Below are 25,486 nucleotides of genomic sequence, written 5' to 3'. Positions count from 1 at the left end.
TATTTAAACCGACTAAAATATCCTTTATTATTTTGAAGAACATGATCTTTATTAATATCCCTCAATGCATCACGTGGTTTTTACTGGTGGTTTTTTTTTTTTCGTTTACACCTTGGAAGCCCTCTGGATTTGACTAATTTGGTGGTGTTGATTGTGATAGGTAACCCTATTAAAAAATTAAACTTTTTAATACTAATATATTCTATACATGAGACTCGAATCTTGAATTGATTATTAAGAATGAGCAAGAAAATTAAAAAATTAATTAAATCAAGAAAATAAAAAAATAATTAAAAAAATCAAATCGTTAAAAAAAAAATCAATTAAACTGATTATAATTGTTAAAAATTAAGTGGTTAGGTTTCGGTTTTATAAATTTAAAACTAAAAAAAAAACCAAACCCAAACAATAAAAAATAATCAAGCTAGACCAACAAAAATCGAACCATGTCAAAAAAACTGATTTGAACTAGTTTTTGTTTTAAAATAATTGAGGTGAAATGAATCAAAACCAGTCGGTTTAAACCGGTTTTGATTTTTTAAATAAATCAATTTGATTATTTTTTGAATAAAAATCAAATTAAATAAAAAATAATCATCCCTACCAATTATCATTAGTTTTTATGTGGGTTTAAATTGCTGCTCAATCAAGTTATTATATTTTTTGCCACAATGCTCAAACGAGTTTTGAGAATCAAGGCCCTGCCCTTAACAGCTTAAAAAATTAACGAAAAACAAATAGCCGCCTTGTTGACTACATGAAGAAGGCATCCTTTCAACATTAAAATTAGGTAGAGGAAAAAAGGCCATCTTGCTTTCTGATTACTTTATAGGTTATAAAACTAGAACGAATTCCAAAAGATGATATGATTTCCATGGACTTTTCAATACACTTTCATTAAAATAGAGAAAAGTCTTCTAAAAGATGAGAAAAGCTGAAAAGGACACACATATAACACTAATGCTTTAAAAAATGAATGAAGATAGTAAAATTATCCTCTTCTAGATATATTTACCAGGCTTGACTTGTATTTGGTTACGATATTATTGTTAATTTAATATTTCATATAATTATTCGATTGGTTATATATTATATTATAATATTTATGTGAATATATATTTATTATTAATAAAAACTTAATTTATTTTTAATATTCATATAATATTAGATTAATAAATTTAGAGTAAAAATAAAGTCTATGAAACAAGAATAATTTACAAATAAAATTATAAAGCTGTTGTAAACCTGAGACTTCTATTATATAAAAGTATTGTTTCTAAAACATTTATGGTTGATGCTCTTTTAAATATCAGACATTCATTAGAGCTATAAAAATTGGTAATATTATACTATTTTTTTTTAATGAAAAAAAAAACAGTTGTTTTCATAAGCTGAGGTATAAAGGATATATATAACTAATATGTAGGTATTTATTATAAGACATGTATATTGAATTAACCCACATGAGAATTCCATCTGGAAAGATCATTTATGTTTAAAGAAAGGCTCATGTGATGGTTGTGTAAGTGATTCTTAAACTTAAAATCATTAAGTCATCTTATATAAAAAATATTATGCTTTGATCTTGTTGTATGTTATCTTAATAGAAGTAATGAAAGGTCATTGGATATAACATGAATTACATGAAGATACTTGAGCGATCAAGAGAGGAATCATCACTCTAGGTAAATTAATGAAAATATTTCATCTGTTTTCAAATAGTATTGACTAAGAAATCCTTAATCAAGATGGAATGAAATCTAAAAAGAGTATTAAATCTTATTCAAACGATTAATAACTCTTATGTAGAGAACATACATGATTTACTATGACAAATATACTTCATGCTTTAATGTTAAATCAAAACATTATTAATGAAAAAAATATTAATTACACTGAGAAATTAATCACTAAAAGATTAAGTCAAACCACTACTGTAAATTTCCCTGCCTCATCTAATGTAAGAGCTGGCTTGTAACCGGCCCACTGGACCCTTCCATCCACGCTAGCACCAGGCCCAGTATTTTGATGCTCTGCATAGAATATAGTAGCAGGTGGATCCACACCACTAACCCATGACATCCAACCTGATGGTCTCAAGAACGGCCCAATATCGAACTGTATAATGACAGTAGTGGAATAATCTTTCCAAGGCCTACCAAGGTAAGTTGGAGCTGTAACATTACCCAACGCAGAAAATTTACAATTCTAAATTGAAATGCCAGTGTTTTGATTAGGATCCTTCTTTTCCTGAGCTGTGATGGTGTTGAATTGGTTAGGTAACGGTTGCCTGGGCTGGATGTTGCAATTTTGGAACACGACAGCGGCATTGCCGAACATGAAGTCAACGGTGCCGGTAATGTCACAGTCACGGTAGAATTGTCGATTTGAGTGAGCATACAGTGTGTCCTGAAATCCATCAAATGCACACCGGAAAAGTACTGACATGTCCGAGCCGGACCTGAAGGCCACTGCTTGGTGCATTTCTGCCCCGGCCGTGTTAATGAACTTGATATCTCTGGCGAAGAAGCCCTTGCCCGCAACAGCTGGTGATCACAGCAGTATTAGCCCTCGTTTTATGGATGTGAAAAGAAAAGAAAAAAACCAAATATCTGAAACACTAACAACATCCTTCTAGAGAAGTGCAAGTGCAAGGCATGGGATCCTCCATTATAAAAGCAGCTTGAACGTGAATCTTTTCTCTTGGGTTTGGAAGGTCCTTTTGGGATGAGAACACGGAGACAGAAATTGGGGAATGCATGTTCTAGTGCAAGTGTTGCAGGCCAACAGAACTACAGTTATAAAGCAGACAACATCTGTCACATGTGCTGTCGTTGAAGTGCATTAATGTCCAAGGCCAAGTCCTAATCTCTATGCATCACTTGCAGGCCCTTCACTTGCGTTGGATTGTGAGGAAACATTGGGACCAAGATTGTTAAAATCATGATTTTAATACTGCACGGAAACTACAATACAAACTCGGATCGTAAAAACGAATCGTAAAATCGTAAGGAATTTTAAAATACATTAACAAAAAATTCATGCTTCAAATAAAAATTCATTTTAAAATTCATTTTGATGAACCTCTAACTTCTTCTCAAAATCTTCTAATGTCCAATTAATTCAATCCAATTAATTCAGTTATATAGTATTGAAATGACATTAAATTTAGTCCAATTCAACACTTTTCAGTCCAATTTTCACCCCATTAATTGAATTCAATTCTGTCCAATTAATTCTGTCCTATAATACTGAAATGACATTCAATTTAGTCCAATTCAACAGTGTTCAGTCCAATTTTCACCCGATTAATAATATTAATTCAGTCAAGATATATATGGTGGCAGTGTAACATTTAATAATTTTCTCACCCGATCTATTCAATCCATCCAATTTTCTATTTAGTCCATCCATTCCATTCAATTCAATTCAACATTATACATATACAATTTACAGGACCGGGCAAAATCAAAATCTATTACATGGGTAACAAACTAACAGTTGACAAGGCAAAATAAAAATCTATTACATGGGCAAATTCAACCACTGTAGTGATGATGATGAAGGCAAAATGAACTTACGGTGAAGACTGAAGAGCCATTGATGATGATGGCTGAACGGCTGCTGGTGAAGAGGCCCGATGTCGCATGCTGCTATTGAAGATGGGAAAGAGAAGGCATGAAGACTGGATCGGCTGCAGGAGATTGTTGCCGGCATGCCACTGTTAATGAAGATTGAAGAGGAAGCCCGAAGTCGTGAGCTGTTGAGGAGATCGTCGTTGCTGTTAAAATCATTGCCGTGAAGAATGGATCGTGAGCACTGAGGAAAGAGAAGGCGTGAAGACTGGATCGTGACCGATTTTGTGGAGAATGGAGATTGTCGCTGCCGCTTTTGTGGTTGCCGACTTGCCGGTGCCCAGATGGTTAATTAGATAAGGGGAGTAGGGATTTGTTCGGTTGGAAAATATAAATAGTATTTTGTGAATTGTGATTTGTGAAGACTGAAATGAAGAGAAGACAGTCGCGTCATGCGTGACTTTGCATCTCCACAGCTAATAGGCGCCTGACAGGTGGACCAGGGAGGGAAAATTTGTTTCAGCGCATCTTATTTTGACACAATCGCAAAATCGGTCCTGAAATCGTGATTTTGCGCGATTTCATCCGATTTTTGCGATTTCACCCCGATTCAACCCGATTTCACCCATTTTTTATTTTTTCAAGCGATTCAACATGTAAAGCATGTTTTGACTCGTAAAATCGTATGATTTTACGAGTCAAAACGTGATTTTAACAACCTTGATTGGGACCATTAGGGAAGATAATTATAAATCACAAGACAGACAAGCACATGGTAGGTACCCAACCTAGATGCGATTTAACTTCTTTTTATTTTTTTGTTTTTTTTAAATGCAGAGATGCAATTTAAAATAATTATGCTCAAAGCAGCATTCATCGGGACTAGCAGAATTTCAGGTAAGAGTTGCACATCATTTCAGATGGGGGAGTGGACATCCAAATCTATGTGTCTTTCCTAATCCTTTCATTAGAAGATGGCCTTCTGCTACTACCCAGTTGCTCTTTTCCTTTGCAGAAGGATTCACATGGCATATGGACATCAAGGTTCAAAAATTCGGGCAATCATGATGCAATGTGACGTAAGAAAGACACATGGAGAAATCAAGAAAGCAATTGTGAACTTTGAATCATGGATGCACAGACCGATATGTGCAAAACAGGGATGGATGGATGGATTTTGAGCTCATAATTAGAGAAAGCAGGGCTTACCGAAACTAGCAGTAGAGAAGGTGGGAGTTCCATCTACAAAATTCAGGCTGCCTGAAATAATAGTCTTGTCCTTCCCATCACCATAGATCATTACATTCCACTTGCTTTTATCCAAAATCACATTCTCTAAATATTCACCTTCCTTAACATATATGATGAATCTTGATTTACTTTTTTTTGGAATTTTTCCTACGGCCTCACGTAAGGTCGTGCAGTCCCCCACTACAAGATTTCACAGTTTTTCCGACGGGAAATATTCCGTCGGTGTGTGACAGAACGTTCGTCGGTAAATTATTTACCGACTATATTACCGACGGAATACTCCCGTCGGAATACCTTTTGTCGGTGATTCCACATTCCGTCGCTATATCCGTCGGTAATAAAAAAAACACATTTACCGACGGCCTGTGCGCGCCAAAAAAAAAAAAGTTTCCCGCTTGGAATATACCGACGGAATACATTCCGTCGGTGTTATGTAAATACCGACAGACTAACTCCGTCGGCAAAAGTGTCGGTGATATTTCATACCGACCGAATAAATCCGTCTGTAAATTCGTCGGTATTTTTATACCGACGGATTATTTCCGTCGGTGAGTATGTCGGTGATGGGATGGCATACCTCAGACACTGTCCAATGCCGACGGATTTATTCCGTCGGTAAATCCCTGTGTAATTTTTTTTTTTAATTATTTAGAAAAAAATAATATAAATTAATAGTAATACAAACCAATTATGCAAATAAAATTTATATTAAGCAACAAAAACTCAAAGTTAAATAATATTCATTACAAAATGAATGTGTTAAAAAAAAAACAATTAATATAAAGGTGGAGGAGGAGGAGGAGGAGGAGGGTGGGGGTTAGGCGGCCAAAAAGGATTAGGCGCACATGTTTCGCCTTGTGTCATGTTCATGACCATTTGACGAAGCTCTTCATAGGCCGCTCTTTGTTGTTTAGACTCTGCTCTGCGTTGTTCGTCCGCCAATCTGTGTTGTTCGTTCGCCAATCTTTGCTCTTCTTTGAGTTGTGTGTACGCCTCTGATAGGTGGTCGCACCTTTGCTGCAAGGCCACAAACTCCTTAGATTGGGAGCTCGATACAGATTGGGAGCTCCCACCGGTTGAAGCAGTACCGGTCGACCGCAACTTGGCAGCGGTAGTGTTGGAGAGCCCGTAAACCCGATTTTTATCGGGTCCACCTGACGATCCAGCCTCCATCCACAAATCCGGATCGAATTCCGGATGGGTCGAAGGATCATCCCCGTATCTCTCCCTCAACCGATTATTATAGGTCTCCTGAAAAAAAAAAATAATCATATTCAATTCAATAAACATAATAATAACTTACAAAATAAAATGGTTAAACAAACACACCACAAACTGTTGAGCGACGGTTGTCAACGAACTGTTGCGTCCCCTTTTGGCGGTCATGACTCCGCACGTGCGTCTCCACAAACAGCTCCATAGGGCTCGGCTCACGTCCAAGAGACGTAGCCTATATATAATGAAAAAAATGTATTAACAACAAATTAATTGAACGATATATTTCATTTAAATTAATCTTACCATCCGTTTCGCATGTGCAGCAAACGGAACGGAGCCGCCGGTGTGCGTTGTAACCGAGCCATGAATTTGCCGATTCCGGTTGCCGGCACCGGACTGTGAGCGTCGAGTGAACCGCTCAGACGTCACGTGCTGAAGATAGTGCGGCCATATATCTTCCGGGATGTATATTGGTTTGAAATCCCTCCAAACCGCAACATCGTTCCAGCCTTGTAACCCCTTATCCCTCGCTGTTTTTTTTTTGCTTTTTTCTGGGCGTCATACCAAAAATCACGCAACCTAATTCACGCACGAAAAAAATTACATTTCAAAACATAAATAATTATGTAAAAAAAAGTCGTATTGTTTTCGATGTTACCTAATTGCCGCGTGATTTTCCCACACCCTCCTCACAACACTGTCATGTTCATCGTCCCAACAGAATCGATGCTGTATATAAAAAAAATAATTTTTTAAAATGTTAATAATTTATTTACAATTATAACATGAATTTATAATTAGAAATAAGTTGAAAAATTATATATTAACACGAACCTCAAATCTACGAAACCATGCATTGATTTGAGGCATCCATTCAGGATGTCTGGATATCTGACTCCATTGAAACAATGGAATCTCCATCGACGCTTTAAACGCCGATGATATTAATCGGGCGGCCTCAATGTTTGTGAACCTGAAAAGAAATGAAATTAATTTGTGATTACTTCATAAATTATGTTTTAAATTTGTTTTTTTTATATAAAAAAACTAAAACATTAACAAACTTACATTGAAAGATCGTCCTTCCACTGTGCCTCGAACTGGCGGGTAAATTGATTCCGCTTCGAAGGCATGCCGCGTCTGCGATGTGAAACATCGCTGGAAGAGGCAGCATCGGTTGACGGCGCAGGTGGTGTAGGTGCCTCTTCTTGAGAGGCACCTAAGGAAACATCATCATCGCTGCTAGACGAACTTGATTCGACTTGACGACCAGCTCTGGTTTTCATTTTGCGCATCTAAACAATTTTATATTAATAATTGTAAAATAAAAATTCAAAAGTTAAAAAAGATACTACCCAAATCCACAAACCTGCAAATATTAACAATAGCCACAACCAATCGAACCAATCTATACTAATTATTCCAACATATTCAACTATTAATCCTAAGATAAATTCAACGTTAACAATTACAATTCACAAATTAATCAATAATTATATTCAAAACAATAAAAATATAACAAAAAATAAATTCAATAAATTCAACAAATTATACTTCAACAAATTAACAATTACAATTCAACAAATTCAAAAAATTCAAAAAAATTCAAAAATTCAACTTTAACTAATTCTAAGTTAAATTAACTAATAACAATTCTAACAACACAACAACAAAAAATATTCAATAAATCCAACAATTAAATTCAATTATTCAACAATTAAATTAACAAATATTCAACAAATTCAAAAAATATTCAAAAAATTCAACTTTAACTAATTCTAAGTTAAATTACCTAATAACAATTCTAGCAACACAACAACAAAAAATATTCAATAATCCAACAATTAAATTCAATTATTCAACAATTAAATTAACAAATATTCAACAAATTCAAAAAATATTCAAAAAATTCAACTTTAACTAATTCTAAGTTAAATTACCTAATAACAATTCTAGCAACACAACAACAAAAAATATTCAATAAATCCAACAATTAAATTCAATTATTCAACAATTAAATTAACAAATATTCAACAAATTCAAAAAATATTCAAAAAAATTCAACTTTAACTAATTCTAAGTTAAATTACCTAATAACAATTCTAACAACACAACAACAAAAATATTCAATAAATTCAACAATTAAATTCAATTATTCAACAATTAAATTAACAAATATTCAACAAATTCAAAAAATATTCAAAAAAAAAGGGAACGAAATATACATACCTTAATAATATGTCAAATTCAAAACTTTATCTACATTGCAACAAAAAACACCAACACAACAAAAATAAAAACAACTAAAAAATAAAATAAAATAAAATAAATTAGAAAAAAAACACATACCTTTTAATATAATGAAGATTTACAACACCAAATCTTGCTAGAGATTAAAGGTGAAAGTGTTTAAGGATTGAGGGGGAAAAAATGAAAAATCTAGGCTGAAAAACGCAGGAGAAGAGAAGAAGCGGCGGGGAGAAGAAGAAAAAATGAGGCGAAGCGGCGGGGGTGGAACTTATAGGTCAATTTTACCGACGGACTCCACCGACGGAATTAACATCCGTCGGTAACAGGTTACAAATTCGTCGGTACAAGGTCAAAATTCCGTCGGTATTTTTCGAATTTCGCCCCGAATTTTTAAAAGGCCTCCAAAATTTTCGAAGTCCGTCGGTGATTCCGTCGGTAATCTGACAAGTTCAGGGGCGCATTAATTAACACACTTTGGGAAACGCGCGGTCCGTCGGTAATTCTGTCGGTAAAATGGGTAACCGACAAATTACCGACGGAGCTACGCCGTCGGTAATACCGTCGATGGTGGTTTTATGTTTTCGAGCTTACTGTGAGATGCCGACGGATGTTATTCCGTCGGCATGGCCGTCGGTGATTGTGGCATTTTGTTGTAAATATTTTCGAACTCTCTGTGAGATACCGACGGAAGGTCATTCCGTCGGTATGGCCGTCGGTGATTGTGGCATTTTGTTGTAAATATTTTCGAACTCTCTGTGAGATACCGACGGATGTTATTCCGTCGGCATGGCCGTCGGTGATTGTGGCATTTTGTTGTAAATATTTTCGAACTCTCTGTGAGATACCGACGGATGTTATTCCGTCGGCATGGCCGTCGGTGATTGTGGCATTTTGTTGTAAATATTTTCGAACTCTCTGTGAGATACCGACGGATGTTATTCCGTCGGCATGGCCGTCGGTGATTGTGGCATTTTGTTGTAAATATTTTCGAACTCTCTGTGAGATACCGACGGACGGTGAGTCCGTCGGCATGGCCGTCGGTGATTGTGGCATTTTGTTGTAAATATTTTCGAACTCTCTGTGAGATACCGACGGACGGTGAGTCCGTCGGCATGGCCGTCGGTGATTGTGGCATTATGCAGGAAAGTTTGTCTTTGTATTGCCTGTTTACTTTCCTGCAGAAACTTAACTGATAAACTGTCCATCACATAAACACAATAACCACATTGCTTAAACAGTAAATATTTTGTTTTACAAAATACATCATCAATAATCTAAATTACATGAGACAAATGTTTTTACATAGGGCTTCATGTTTATAATTAGTCGGAATTTTCTTCTTCTTCCTCGTCAATTGAATTGTCATCATCTTCATCGCAATCTTCAATATGGATATCATCTTCTTCATCGACATTTGGTTGTCCGCTAGAGCTAAGAACAACATTCAACTCCTCTCCGTCAATATCAACAAGACTATCATCGAGAACTCGAAAATTTGAATTTTCTTCCAATTCAATCGAAGGAGCAACTCGATATGGTTCAACCAACTCACGAACTTGAAAGACTTCATCTCGCACACTTGTGTCTTCGTTCTCATCCTGAACAACCTCGACACGACCCCGTGGTTTTGTTTTTAAAACGGACAACCAATCAACTCTTGAACGATCCTTTCTAAATGAAGGGGTGTATGTGTAATAAACTTGTTGACATTGCTTTGCGAAAACAAAGACATCGTTTATGTTGCGGAGTCTAGCTTTTGAGTTGATTTCGACCAGACCATGGTGCGGATCAACTCTGATTCCTCTGTCCGTCGTGTCATACCAATAGCATTTGAATAAAAACACTTTATTCTGCTCGCTATGATATTGCAGTTCGACGACCTCTTCTAATCTACCATAGTAGTCAACTTCTAACTGGCTACTTGTGGATCCCTTAACACAAACACCGCAGTTGTATGTCTTTCTTCCTTGCCCGTATTCTTCAGTATGGAAAACATATCCATTGACAAAATACCCGTTGTAGCACTTAACTTTTCTTTCAGGGCCGAGGCTTAATGAAGACAATGACTTGGGCGCACTCCTTCCCATTTGATAAACCTTGTAAATATATGTAATTAAATGTACATCAATACACGGTAAATGAACGAGAATCTCGTAATGACATGCATACGTTAGAATGAGTTTGTGATAGTGCTTACATGTGTTCTGAACCATGTGGCAAATTGTTCATCTTGTAATTGAAAGATCTGGGATTCGGTCAGCTGCGAGTTATTGGAGAGCAAATATTGTCGATGTTGCCTGCAAGTGATAATGAGTGTATGATATTACAATATATAATTAACAGTATATTACTGACAAAGTTTAATTACTATTACACATATATAGACTTACTGAATAAATGGTCTCAGCTCATCACAGTTAAATAGAACATAGTTGTGTGCTTGTTTGAATTCTATTTCCGACAAATATCTTCCTCTTACAGCATTTTTAGGTGTGGGTCGTCCAGTATTGGAGAATATTGACAAGTTCCCACTGGAAGGCACTTCACCGCCATCATCATGCCGTGGAACGCGATTGATTCTTGTTCTCAGATGAGGTTCGAAATAGTACGAGATAAATGTTGATATCTCTTCAACAATATAGGCCTCAGATATCGAAGCCTCAACATGCGCCTTGTTCTTAACCTTTTTTTTTAGATTAAACAAGTACCTGCATTGAAGTACAATTCAAGTATTTTCAAATAAGAAAAACATAGAAAATACTTTAAGATATGAATTCCATTGCAACTGTAATATCTCACCGTTCGAATGGGTACATCCATCTATACTGGACCGGTCCTCCAGCTTTTGCCTCGAACGGTAGATGTATAGAGAGATGCTCCATTGAGTCAAAAAATGAAGGAGGGAATATCATCTCAAGTTTGCATAGTGTCTCGATGATATTCGTTTGAAGCATCTCAATGTGCTCAACATTCATCTTGCTGGAGCATATATCTCTGAAGAAATGACTGATCTCCGTTAGTACATCCCATATTCCCTTTGGCAACAAATCACGAAAAGCTAATGGGATGAGTGTTTGCATAAACACGTGGCAGTCATGGCGCTTCATTCCATACAATCTGCAGTCCTCTATGTTAACAAGCCTTGATATGTTCGATGCATGTCCATCCGGGAAACGCAGACTCTTAAGCCATTTGTAGACTAGCAGTTGTGCGTTTTTCTCTAACACGAAGCTTGCCCTTGGTTTTGCAACCCGTGACTCGTCATAAACCAACTCCATATTTTTACGGTTACAGTATAAAGCTATATCCAATCTAGCCTTCATGTTGTCCTTTGTCTTCCCCTTCACATCCATGACGGTGTTGAAAATATTCTCAAACACGTTCTTTTCAATGTGCATGACGTCAAGGTTATGGCGGAGAAGATTAGTCTTCCAATACGGAAGCTCCCAAAAGATACTTCGCTTTACCCAATTATGGGTCAAACCAAAACCAAGAAACTTTTGCTTACCTGATTGAAGGCCAAACACAATGTCACCGTACTCTGATACAACATGATGCAATTCTTCACCAGAAAGACGCGGGGATGCAACATCTTTTTCAACTCTACCAACAAAGAAATCTTTTCTGTTCTTTCTGAACCTGTGATTAAGTGGCAAGAAGCGACGGTGACAGTCAAAAAAAGAAGCTTTACCTCCGTTTGCTAGCGTGAATGCCTTGTTGTTTTCCATGCAGTATGGACATGCGAGTTTCCCATGCGTGCTCCAACCAGAAAGCATTCCATAAGCTGGAAAATCACTGATAGTCCACATCAAAGCTGCCCTCATAAGGAAATTTTGTTTCCTAGATATATCATAAGTCAGAGATCCGGAGGACCACAACTGCGCCAGCTCATCTATCAACGGTCGAAGACAAACATCTATATTCCGCCCCGGGCTGCTTGGACCGGGTATGACAGTAGATAGAAACATGAACTCCGGCCTCATACACATTCCCGGTGGCAAGTTATAAACTGTGAGAATGACCGGCCAACAAGAATAGGGAGCAGCAAATGACCCAAATGGGTTGAACCCGTCTGTACACAACCCAAGTCGAACATTCCTTGATTCAGCAGAAAAGTCAGGATGAACACTGTTAAAGCGTTTCCACGCTTCGCCATCAGAAGGATGCACCATCACACCATCAACGACATCGTGTGTTTGGTGCCATGTCATGTGCTCAGCAGTCCTTGGTGACATAAATAACCTCTGCAGTCTAGGTGTGATCGGGAAATATCTAAGTTTTTTATATGCCACTAGAGTCTTCCCCCTGCCAGTTCTGGGTTTGTAACGGGAATGCCCGCATGTCATGCACTCGGTCATCACAGCATTTTCAAGGTAGTATAACATGCAGAAGTTAGGGCACATGTCAATTTTCTGGTATCCTAAACTGAGGGGTTTCATCATGGACTTCGCAGCATAGAAGTTCTCTTTGAGCCTGTTCCCTTCTGGTAAAATGCTTCTTGCCCAATCAATAATTTTTTCATACCCGGCCTCACTCAACCCGTGATCTGACTTGATGGTGAACACCTGTGCCACAGCCGATAATTTACTGTGGTTTGTGCAGCCATCCCATAATGGTTCGTCAGAATCTTTCAACAAATCAAAAAACCTAGTTGCCTCTGCATTAGGTTCTTCTTCTACGATTGGACATTGATTGACATTATCTTGATTCATTCTCATTGCATCCATAACCATGTTTCTGTAAGGATTAGTGTTGTCATTTTCCGCTTCATGCACGTTGCTAGCACTAGAAGTTGACCCAACCACCGTTTCTCCCATTCTCCTATTACTAACAAATACCTCTCCATGTGCATACCAACACTCGTAATCCTCCACAAACCCTTTGTGTAGAAGATGCATCATTACAACATCTGGATGCAGATACTTTTTATTTTTGACACTTCCTGCATGGACACCTAATACCGCCTCCAGTAAAATTTCTGGGAATAGATGTTGCGAAATTAATAAAACCCTGAACCCCGTTACAATAATCCATCCTCCGCAATCCTTGGGGTGAATCTAGATACATCCATGAACGATCATCCATGACTTCTATCAAACCTCTATAAAAAGGACCCATTAATTAAGCAAGCTCTTAATTATTTCAAAACACAACATGTAATTCGGTAATTCTACAAATTAAATTTTAACAATTTTCAAACAAATACAATCTTACAAAATCTAAAACAAACCATAACAAGTATAAAATTATACATTCATATACTACAAGTTTGTTTGAGAAATAACAATAAAACATGTACATCTACTAAAAAAAAATAATACATATACTAAAAAAACAATAAAATTAACATTTAAATGTTAAAATTTTAAAAGATAGAATTACTTACAAAAAATGATAAAATCCGTCGGTAAATCAGAACACGGATGCTGTGACCATAAAACAAATACAACTTGTTGTGCTGAGATGAGAAAAATTCTTGTTTTGGGGTGAGGGGGGGGCTGGTTATTTTGCAGATGGGGAGGGTTAGGATTAGGAAGAAGAAGGAGAAATGGGGGAGAGAGTGTCGGCAGAGGAGCCATATATTAACTTTTGCCGACGGACTTACCGACGGACATTAATACCGTCGGTGAATCCGTCGGCAAAACCGTCGGTACACGTCACCGCACGGACCTGCTGTTCAAATCCATCGGTGATTCCGTCGGTATTTTTAACGGTGCACCCGTCACGTCACTGGTACGGATCTGGCATTTCAAATCCGTCGGTGATTCCGTCGGTTTTTTTTTACGGTGAATAGGTCCCCTCACGTGTACGGGCCCCAGTTTTTAATTCCGTCGGAAAAATCACCCGCCAAAACCTCCGCGCTACTGCCCGCCCTTTTTTCATTAATTCTGATTTTTCGGTCGGTAATTCGGTCGGTAATTACCGACGGAAATAGTCCGTCGGTAATTACCGACCGAATTACCGACGAATATTTTCCGTCGGTGATTTCGGCCGAAAAATACCGACAGAAAAAATTCCGTCGGTATGTCCGTTGGTATTTAGCGATTTTCTGGTAGTGCCCGCTATCGTCTTTCACCACCGTGACATCCGGCTTCGGAGTAGACGTCTGAAGTAGTCTTCTATCTCCTAAACCAACCCAATGTGGAAACCCTGAATTATGGGTTCTTTCAAATCCAAGTTACCTTCTATGAATTGGGATGTTGAAATCAGAAAGCAAACCCAGGATTTTTGCAACAACAGCCAAACTATTGCTAACAAACTCGGTAGAGTTCTCCATTTCTGCCTTGACATGATCAATAATTGTATGGTTAAAATGCTTTGTAACGTTCAACTCTTGCAACGCATCTAAACATGTTTCTTGGTCAGTAATTGTTGTTGAAAGTTAAGCTGGTTACTTGGTTTTAAAGCTTCAGATGCTAATCCTGAAGTTATAACGTGAAGAAGGAAGTAAAGGAAGAAGATTCTATTTGAAATCAGTTAAAGCAGTTAAAACAGTTAAAGCAGTTAAAAGTTGTTATTTCTGTTTTCAATTCTGTTACAACCGTTTCCTGCATGTGTAAAAATCTTAGCCATCAATTAATGAATGGTTGAGATGAACTGATTATGTAACGTGTATAAAAGCAGGATTCCTGCATCAGAAACTAATAAGAAATATACAAGTCCTTCTTCTCTTCTTCTAAAAAATACAGACCTCTGCCACAAACTCTTCTTCTAAAGAAACGAAATTAAACATGGTATCAGAGCTTCTTTGATTCATGAGAGGGGCGTAAACTGTGAAAACAAATTGATTAAAACTGTTTATTCTTAACAATGGTTGGATCAAGCTCTGGTGGAGGAGATCTAAGAACTCCACAGTTCAATGGCACAAATTACGATTTTTGGGCTGTAAAAATGGAGACAATCCTCATAGCATTTGATCTATGAGACGTAATAGAAGTTGGAACAAAATCTCATCAATCATCTGAGATTGCAACTGGATCAGGCGATGAAGAGAGTGAAGCTGAGATTTCTTCACTGCAAACATCCATTATCTCCAGAGAAAACAAAATCAAGAATGCTAAGGCATTAAGCCTCATACAAGGAGCATTAACAGACGATCTTTTTCCACGAATAAGAAACGAGAAGACTGCAAAAGGAGCTTGGGATATTTTGAGCAGAGAATTCAGAGGAGATAAAAAGGTTAGAGCAGTGAAACTTCAAGGAGTGAGAGCAGACTTTGAATATTTGAGAATGTCAGAAAGTGAAAGCTTAGATGGTTATCTAGCTAAATTCTTTGCAACTATAAACAACCTAAAGTCATTAGGTGAAGATGTTTCAGAAAACAGAATTGTGTAGAAACTATTAATGAGTCTAAGCAGAAGATATAAGTCCATTGTGTCAATCATTGAAGAGACACGAGATCTTGAAGTTCTAAGAGCAGAAGAAGTCATTGCTTCTGTTGAGGTATATGATAAGAGGGAGGATCTGCATGATGAAAGGGATAAGCTAAGAGGAACAGAAAAAGCCTTTAGCAGTTTAAAAGTTGGAAACAATCAAGGATACAATTCTCACAAGAGTTTCCAAGGCAGACCTACTCAAAAGTGGCAACCACAAGACAAGAGGGGATCAAATTGGACTCCAAACAGAACTCTGAATAGCTACAACAATTCAAGCTGGAATAACACTGTTGGAGGGAGCAGTCAAGCTGGAGAAAAACCACAGTGTCAAGTCTGTCAGAAACATCATTTTGGATTGTGCAGGCACAAAGGAAAACCAAGATGTGGAAGATGCAATCGTTTTGGCCATATTGCAAAAGATTGTGATAGTTACAGTAACAAACAATTAGCCAACTATGCAAAGGAAGAAGGAGTAACCACAGGAACCATGTTCTATGCTTGTCATTCTGCAAGTCTGCAAGATAGTAATATATGGTTCATGGACAGTGCATGCAGCAACCATATGACATCTCAAGAATCTGAACTAATCAACATTGATAGATCAGTAACATGCAAAGTCAAGATGGGCTCAGGAGACCTTGTGCAAGCTACTGGAAAAGGTACATTGGTTGTGAAGACTCAGCATGGAAAAAGATACATACAAGAGGTGCTGCTTGTTCCAGGATTGGATGAAAACCTATTGAGTGTGGGTCAGATGATGGAGCATGGCTATTATATCCTGTTTGGAGGAAACAAAGCAGTGATATTTGATGATGAAAGCCTCAACAATATTGTAGCAAAAGTGATCATGGGAGGAAATCGTTGCTTTCCCCTTTCACTTGAGTCCATGACACCTGCAGCAAGGAAAGCATCAGTGATTGAAGATTCCTGGATCTGGCATAGAAGACTGGGACATTTGAACTTTGCTAGCATGAAAAAGATGCAACAAAAGGAGATGGTATGTGGACTTCCAGTATTGACAGAAGTAGAAAGTGTGTGTGCAGGCTGTGCTTCAGGAAAGCATCACAGGGAGAAATTCAATAAAGAACAAACGTGGAGAGCAAGCTATCCACTGGAATTGATCCACTCTGATCTGTGTGGACCAATGCAGAATGATTCTGTGGGAGGGAACAGATACTTCATCACATTCATTGATGATTATTCAAGAATGTGCTGGGTATACTTTCTCAGAAACAAATCAAATGCACTCAATATATTCACAAAATTCAAAGCATTTGTTGAGCTGCAAAGTGGATACAAATTGAAGAAGTTGAGAAGTGACAGAGGTGGTGAATACACTTCAACCGAGTTTCAAGAATTCTGTGTAAAACAAGGAATGGAGAGGCAGCTGACAATTGCACATTCTCCCCAACAAAATGGAGTTGTAGAGAGGAAAAACAGGACAATCTGTGAGATGGCAAGGTCCACGTTGATTGAGAAAGAAATACCAGTGAGATTCTGGGCAGAAGCTGTAAGTACAACTGTTTATCTTCAGAACAGGTGCTATACAACATCAGTTATGGGAAAAACACCATTTGAAGCCTTTACAGGGAGAAAGCCAGGAATCAAGCACCTGAAAGTGTTCGGGTGTTTATGCTACACACATATCTCATCATCTCTAAGGCAGAAATGGGATAGCAAAGCTTCAAAAGGAGTATTTGTTGGATATGGAAGTTGTGAAAAGGGATACAGAGTGTATGATCTGAAATCTGAGAAGATTATACTTTCAAGAAGTGTGATTTTCAGTGAGAATGAGTCATGGAATTGGGGAAGAAGTCAGATGAATCAAATGCAAATGCCTCTCAATATTGAGGGAGATGTAGCTGAAGATGAAAATCCTGAAGGACATTCTGCTGAAATTCAACAAGATACTCACAGTGATCACAATCAACAATCAACACCTAGTTCTACTCCAGTAAAGTTGAAATCCTTGGAAGAGATATATGCAAGGTGTCATATGTGCATCATAGAACCTGAGAATTATCTAGAAGCAACTGGAGATAAAGCCTGGCAGGAGGCTATGAAGGAAGAACTGGAAATGATAGAGAAGAACAACACTTGGGAATTGGTGGAGAGACCGACTAACAAACTTGTTATAGGAGTGAAATGGGTGTACAAAATCAAACTTCATCTTGATGGAACAATACAGAAACACAAGGCACAACTTGTGGCTAAAGGATATGCACAGAAATCTAGAATTGATTACAATGAAACCTTTGCACCAGTAGCAAGGTTAGACACAATCCGAACTCTCATTGCACTTGCAGCACAAAAGGGATGGAAGTTGTTCCAGTTGGATGTTAAATCAGCATTCCTAAATGGTGTGCTTGAAGAAGATGTATATGTAGAACAACCTGAGGGATTTGAAGTGAAGAATGCAGAACACAAAATCTACAAACTCAGGAAGGCTTTATATGGATTAAAGCAGGCACCAAGGGCCTGGTACAGTGAGATTGATGCGTATCTCTCCATGTGTAAATTCAAAAGGAGTACAAGTGAAGCTACTCTATATACAAGGTCAGATCGTGAAGGTAATTTGATCATTGTCTCAATTTATGTTGATGACATTATATACACTGGCAGTAGTGAGAAGATGCTGTGTGAGTTCAAAAGGGAAATGATGCAGAGATATGAGATGACTGATCTTGGACTTCTTCATCATTTTCTTGGCATGGGAATATTACAAACTGATCAAGGAGTATTCATTCATCAAAGCAAGTATGCAAAATCCTTGCTCAACAAGTTTGGTCTTGAGGATTGCAAACCAATAACTATTCCTTTGGCCACTGGTGAGAAACTGAAGAAGGCAGATGGAAGTGAATTGGCTGATGAAGGTCTTTACAGGAAAATAGTAGGAAGTTTACTATATTTAACTGCAACAAGACCTGATCTAATGTATGCAACCAGTTTGTTGTCACGTTTCATGAATGGACCTACCAAAATTCATATGGGAGCTGCAAAAAGGGTTCTAAGATATGTGCAAGGAACTCTCAGCTATGGCATCAAATATGTTAGAAATCAGTCATCAACACTTATTGGATTCTGTGATGCAGATTGGGCAGGAAGTGAAGATGACAGCAGGAGCACCTCTGGGTATGCATTCAGTTTTGGAAGTGGAGCATTCTCCTGGGCATCTGTGAAGCAGAACACAGTTGCATTATCAACTGCAGAAGCTGAGTATGTCTCAGCATCTGAAGCAACTGCTCAAGCCATTTGGTTACGGTTTGTTCTTGATGATTTTGGTGAAATGCAAGCTGAGGCAACACCCTTGTTCTGTGATAATACGTCAGCAATTTCAATGGCCAAAAATCCTGTTTTTCATCAAAGAACTAGACATATAAACAGGAAGTATCATTTCATAAGAGAGGCTCTACAAGAGGGAGTAATAGATGTGAAATTCTGCAGAAGTGAAGAACAGCTTGCAGACATCTTCACGAAAGCATTGCCTAAGGACAGATTCAAACAACTAAGATTGAATCTAGGAGTTAAACCAGTAAGCAGCTTAGGAGAGGCTGTTGAAAGTTAAGCTGGTTACTTGGTTTTAAAGCTTCAGATGCTAATCCTGAAGTTATAACGTGAAGAAGGAAGTAAAGGAAGAAGATTCTATTTGAAATCAGTTAAAGCAGTTAAAACAGTTAAAGCAGTTAAAAGTTGTTATTTCTGTTTTCAATTCTGTTACAACCGTTTCCTGCATGTGTAAAAATCTTAGCCATCAATTAATGAATGGTTGAGATGAACTGATTATGTAACGTGTATAAAAGCAGGATTCCTGCATCAGAAACTAATAAGAAATATACAAGTCCTTCTTCTCTTCTTCTAAAAAATACAGACCTCTGCCACAAACTCTTCTTCTAACGAAACGAAATTAAACAATTGTAGTGCTGATCCAAGTCTTCAAGTCATCCATCTTAGCTGTTGATAAAATCTTTCCACCTTCACCGACAGCCATCGATGATATGGAGTCATTGAGTCTATCTACAGCATCATCAAACACGGTGGCACAGACTTTCAAAGCATCTTGAAGGGTAGCGTCATCAATGCTCTGTATGAGCTTATCTGGGTAGTCTTTGAGCTTGGAGAGCTCATTAATAGCAACATGTAAAGAGAGCTTGAAAAGCACCTCTGGGTCCGTAGTTTTCCTGTTTCAAGGGCAGAGATGCTGGAGAAACATGAGGTCGGGTACCGGGTCACACTGCAAACAGCCTTGAGTGAAGCGGCTGGAGTCAACTCGGGAGGAGGGACCGGGTTGGACGAAGAGTTGTTGTTTCGGTTGTGCACAACAACTCCTATAACAGCACCGATGATCGCAGCTAAAAGAACAACGGAGGAGACAACGACAATGATCAAACGCTTACGTGTCTTTCGCCGGAAGGCTTGCTGCTCGACCTCGTCTACTTAACCATATCCCTTGAAGGAATTGATGGAGTCCATAAACTGCTTAGCTTAGCTTAGCTTTTTGTCGGCACAATCAGCGCGAGGGCTTTGAGGGGAAGTTCAAACTTTAACTGGCGTGTGAGCTTCGTTAAATAGGACCTGCGAGGGACTCTGTCTCGGTGCAGATATTGGTGTGTGAGCTTCGTTAATAATGTCAAGATACTGTAATATCACTATTACAGTGAGTGCATTTACGTGTCCCTTTCTATAACTATTATAACAACAATTCCATGATTTGATAGAAAAACTCTGTATTTTACATTAATTTACATTAAAAACTCTGTATTGGCTAAATCTAACCTTAATCACTAAGCACAAATGTTGCGTTTCTTATTATTTATTTATAGAAATCACCACCATTTCCTAACCTGCGCTCTTTTTTTTTTTTTTTTTTGAGAATTTATAAACAATGAGATGTATGCGTGTCCATTTGAGAAAACACAATTATTATTATTTTTCCTTGTAATTAAGACGGTTTATATGTATATTAATCACACACCTAGTAGAGTGATATAACCGGACATGAAAAAATAAATAACAAGGTTTGAACAGGGAGACCTAAGGTTGGATCTTCAACATCTGAATTAATCCTTTGAGATAACGAGACTAGTTATTGTCTTAAGATTGGAACCACTGGATCTTCCTAGAGATTATTTATGATTGTTCTTGGTAATTATTGAACCGATTAATAAATTTAATGAATATTAAGTGATGCATTTGAAAGCTAAAAATAACATCAAATAAAGAAACAGCACAAAATTTAAATAAGCGAAAAGGACTATAAATATGAACCCAAAGTTCGTAGGTTTTATTTCCTATAGAATAGCAATCCTCATCAAGTTTCTTATATTTAGAAGGTTTACAAAATCTTAAATAGATTAGAAACCTTATCTCAACTAGAAAAAAAAATAAAAAATAAAAATTAAAAATTAGAAAAAAATATGAAATCCAAAAAATAATAATAAAAATCATAGAAATTGTCAAAATCGAGGTCCCAAAGCGAGATTTTTAAAATATAAAGATTCAATGATCGAAGTAGCGATTTTATAGATACTTTAAAAAAACAGCTGCTAGAAACTCCTATAAAAATTTAAGCGTGATTAATGATCTTATAAAAAATTATGATTCTTTTAATCTATGTTTTTTGTTTGACACAACTAGACATCTCCTTTTGTACTTAGACCAGTCATACTAGTCCACAAATATATATACTAGGCCTTCAATATAATTTGCCTAAAGCATATTTTTATTTAGTTGTAACAAATCCACATCTAATTATTAAAAAACACCCGTTACGTTATTATAAGCTGAACTACATCAATAAGTTAACATCAATAAATTAATGTAAAAGCCTGGAAGATCACAAGTACTTCTAACAAGGAAGTGCTGGAGATATATGTTTGTATTTGTCAAAACTGCATGCTTTTGACCAAGTTCATTTCATGTGGTTGCTGGCTTTATTTATACTTTCTTGTCATAATTAAGTACAGTGGCAAGTACCTATCTACAAACTCCATCTAGTGAGGAGTTCAAACCAGCCAAGAAAATATAAACTTGTTGAGAATTAACCTTAGTGGTATATATCTCAATGTCAGCTTTGTAACTCATTGTATAATCATCTATAGCATCAATCTCCTGCCAAAGTTTTTTTAATTTTCCCTAATAAGAAATATAAGAACCACCATTTTAGGAAACATAGATTACCGCATAGTACAGTTAATATGATTTTGAGGCATCTTGACTAACTGAATATGTTTTTTTAGCTATATCCTAAATTTTCTTTGTTGTTGGCAAGCGCAAAAAAAATGAATCTAATGTCTTTGTTCATCGCATCAAGTAACCAGGATTTGATCAAGCAATTTTCATCTTCGCATGCTTTTATATTCTTCAGAATTGGTGTCATTAGGTGCAACTTTTGAACCTGAAATAAATCCCCAACATTTCCAACCCTGGATTTTATTTTGAGCGTTGAAAGCCCATTCCACATAATTGATGCCATCAAGTTTCCTTGGAGTAAGCAATGAAGAGACATCTTGCTTATATAATGCTGGTAAAGTTACCTTTGCATTCCCGGCAACAACACCATCATTATTTGTGTGAGTAGTCATGATGAGTAGAAAGAAATATGATCAAAAAAGAACAAAGAAAAAAAAAAAACAGCGTCTAATTCTTAAGACAGATGAAGGAAATATAGAGGCGACTCTGATACCATATTAATCGTAAGGAGAATAAAATGTTTTCTGATATATTATTCATCAATGCAGCGCGCGCGCACACACAAGAATCAGTTACTAAACTTATGCTACTGTTACAAAAAATATATTCTATTTCTATATTTGAATTCTATTTCTAATAATAGCTAATAATCACATATTCTAACAATATGTTTGTGATTTATTATAGAAGAAAATTACTCCCAATCACATATTCTAACAATATGTTTGTGTTTGTCAGAACTGCATGCTTCTGACTGTTGATGGTTGATGGTTGATGGCTTCATCTATACTTTCTTGCCATAATCAACAACTTGCAAGGTCATTTCAACAAGCGGTTCTTAAACAACTGGTAAAGAGGAGCAAGTCCCTTCAATTTTTATGATTTGAACCTTGCTTAACGGGCCAAGCTCAATAGTGATGTGGTTGAAAATTATTGCTGGGCTTTGTGTTAGATTCTTCATGGCATGAAAACCGTGAAAAAACACAGAATTGTTAACCATCATCTCTGTTCTTGTCTTTACGTGGAGAATCCTTATCCTTAATTTATATCGTAAGCAGGCGGAGACCACAGAAAGTGAACACATCTCTTAAATGCTTATAATAGCAAAGGTACATGCTTATAAATTCAAGCAACATCAACAGAGTAAACTTAAATATTGATTTCACACACTATTATTCATGATTAAGAGTCCATGCATGCTAGGACCAAAAAGACAAGCTCCACAAACGGAGGAGAACGTGACAAACACCATAAACATGAAGCGAAACTCTTAAACAAGGGAACGAAAAACTGAGACATGCAGGTGATAAAAGACAACCAATCAACACTCCAAGTACACAGCGGAGGTAGTTAAGATGGTAGCGTCATAAAAAGACACGTTAATAATTAGAGATCCAAAGAGAATGGGAAGGTAGTGGATTTCAACCACGTACTACCAGCAATGAAATTGCGAGGAGTAAAGCTTTTAGCTTCAGCTGTAGCAGTAATCACCTTGTATCCTTTCCAGTTGACCCTTTCAGAGGTTGCAGCACCAGCCCCGCTGTTATTATACTCTCCGTAATACAATGTGTTGAGTGCATATTTTCCCCTCCACTCGAGCCACCCAGCCGAGCTTATCACATCACTTATGGATGATTGCATGACAACCGTCCTTGAATACTCCTTCCAAGGTCTACCGAGATACGCAGAGAAATTGCTCCTGACTGGCAGTAGATCAGAAGTGGCATGAATCCTGCTTTTCTGAATTACAATCCCTGTTTTTTGATTAGGATCGCTCCTCCCTTGGGCTGTTATTGTGATTGTTTGGCCTGGGTTGGGACGACGAGCATGGATATCACAATCTTGGAAAACAACTGCAGAATTGCCGAAGATGAAATCGACCGTGCCTGCTATCAAACAATTTATGAAGAACTGACGATTTGCGTGGACATGGAGGGTGTCTTGGTATCCAAGCACGTTACATTTGTAGAATGCCGCGCGGTCAGAACTCACACGCAATGCCACGGCTTGGCGGTTGGACGGACCGGCTGTGTTTTCGAAGGCGATGTCCCTGGCTAGGAATCCTTCACCCATTGCGGCTGCATCGTTCATGAGAATTGTTAGTGTAAGAACCTAGATATCTCTAGAATTATTCTATTTGTATCATTTTTTCTTAAAAAGAAAAGGAACAGTGTGCAAAATGAAGGAATCGAAAAACGAAAAATACCAACTGTGGCAGAACGGAAGGCTGTGATGCCATCCACCACACTCCTACTTGCTGTAATGATCGTTTTCCCTTCTTCCATCTCCAAGAAACATTAAGTTAGTCTTATTGATTGGTACTTGCACAGTTTCCCTGTAAACACCTGCCTTGATTCTGATAATGTACCTCCTACTGCTTCTCGTTGGGGCAGCAGCAACTGCAGCTGATACTGTACTATAATTCCCGCTGCCATCCAGCAGCCACCACCACATCTGGTGTCAATGATGATGACTGCAACAACCTCCTGTTGGCTAACTGACAACCACTTTGGCCACCCACTTTCATTTCTACTGTTTTCCTCCTTGAGATTCCTCTTTGTGGTTTTGAGCTCATTGCAGTGCGAGTGGCTGTCATGTTCATGCTCATTGCCAGAGTAATTCATGCACATTTTTCTAACATTATCTACTCCATCCGAAATATCTTTACGCACCTCCTTGTCTGCGGCGGTATGAGAGAAACCATCCATGATCGTGTCTTGGTAGGTTATGCAAGAACTCAGTGGGGTATTGATGTCCGGCCCATCATCTTGATCGCTAAGAGGAATCTCGTTAGTGTAGTAAAGGAGACTGTTTTCAGCATTTTGTAAATCACTTTGAGACAACTCATTGTTGTCCGTGGAAGCATCGAGAGCATCAGTTTGCTGATTGGTGAGTGTCATCTTATTGGTGGTTTTGTAACTCTCTATATCGGCGGTATTGGTGTCAATAGCTTGTTGAGTGGCTTTTATGGACTGTATAAGAACATCGTTTTCGTCGTTGATAGCTGCCAAACTGGCGGCAGCTCCAGGGCCATTGGCAATCGCAGAGTAGCACAATTCTGGGTATCTTGTGGAGCTGCATGACATCTTTATGATGGAATGAGCAGCACCATTTTTGTTGGAGTTCTGTGAATTTACGGGAGTAACAACGGCAGCTATAGTGGCGACAAGCAAGAGAGAAACAAAGAGAGCTAAAGAGAGGCTTTTGTTTTTATGGGAGAAGGAAATGTGCTTGCCAGAATCTGATATTTCGGTCAAGCTTCCATGATCCTCTTGGATCATTTTGATTCGACTGTGTAGAGAAAAATGGAAAGAAATTAATGAAGGGCGGGTATAGAGTCTATAGACTTGCAGTGATGATGTGTTTGATGGAGTGTACACAAAACTGGAGCATATATATAGAGACATAGAAAGCAATTAATATTAAGACTTGGGATTTAGTGTTAATGTATAGACTTGCAGTGATGGTGTGTTCTCCCTTGTGGCTTGTCGATCTAGTGTTTTGTGTTAATTTCTTGTTTGTAATCAGAAAACTCAAGTGGGGTCCTCCCTTTGTGATGGGAACGTTTATATTAGGGAAGTCATTCCGATTCCTCTATCTTCTTCTGCTTTTCTTTTTCTTTTTCTT

The 25,486-nt window shown here is 37.6% G+C and overlaps 1 protein-coding gene and 1 pseudogene across 1 annotated transcript; both read right to left on the bottom strand.

Annotated features, from left to right (window-relative positions):
• Positions 1 to 1,923: 1,923 nt before the first annotated feature.
• Positions 1,924 to 2,484, bottom strand: LOC118037302 (pectinesterase 3). The gene is made up of 2 exons (XM_035043232.2): positions 2,223 to 2,484; positions 1,924 to 2,174 (listed from the first exon to the last, which is right to left on the bottom strand). Exons 1-2 carry the CDS (start codon positions 2,482 to 2,484, stop codon positions 1,924 to 1,926), a joined length of 513 nt encoding a protein of 170 aa, XP_034899123.2.
• A 20,512-nt stretch (positions 2,485 to 22,996) lies between these two features.
• Positions 22,997 to 25,259, bottom strand: LOC118037305 (pectinesterase-like; annotated as a pseudogene).
• Between the last annotated feature and the right edge of the window lie 227 nt (positions 25,260 to 25,486).

This window comes from Populus alba, chromosome 1, assembly GCF_005239225.2.
Source record: "Populus alba chromosome 1, ASM523922v2, whole genome shotgun sequence".
Lineage (NCBI taxonomy): Eukaryota > Viridiplantae > Streptophyta > Magnoliopsida > Malpighiales > Salicaceae > Populus > Populus alba.
The sequence above is the reverse complement of the archived record's forward strand: the minus strand, read 5'-3'. Positions and strand labels throughout refer to the sequence as shown.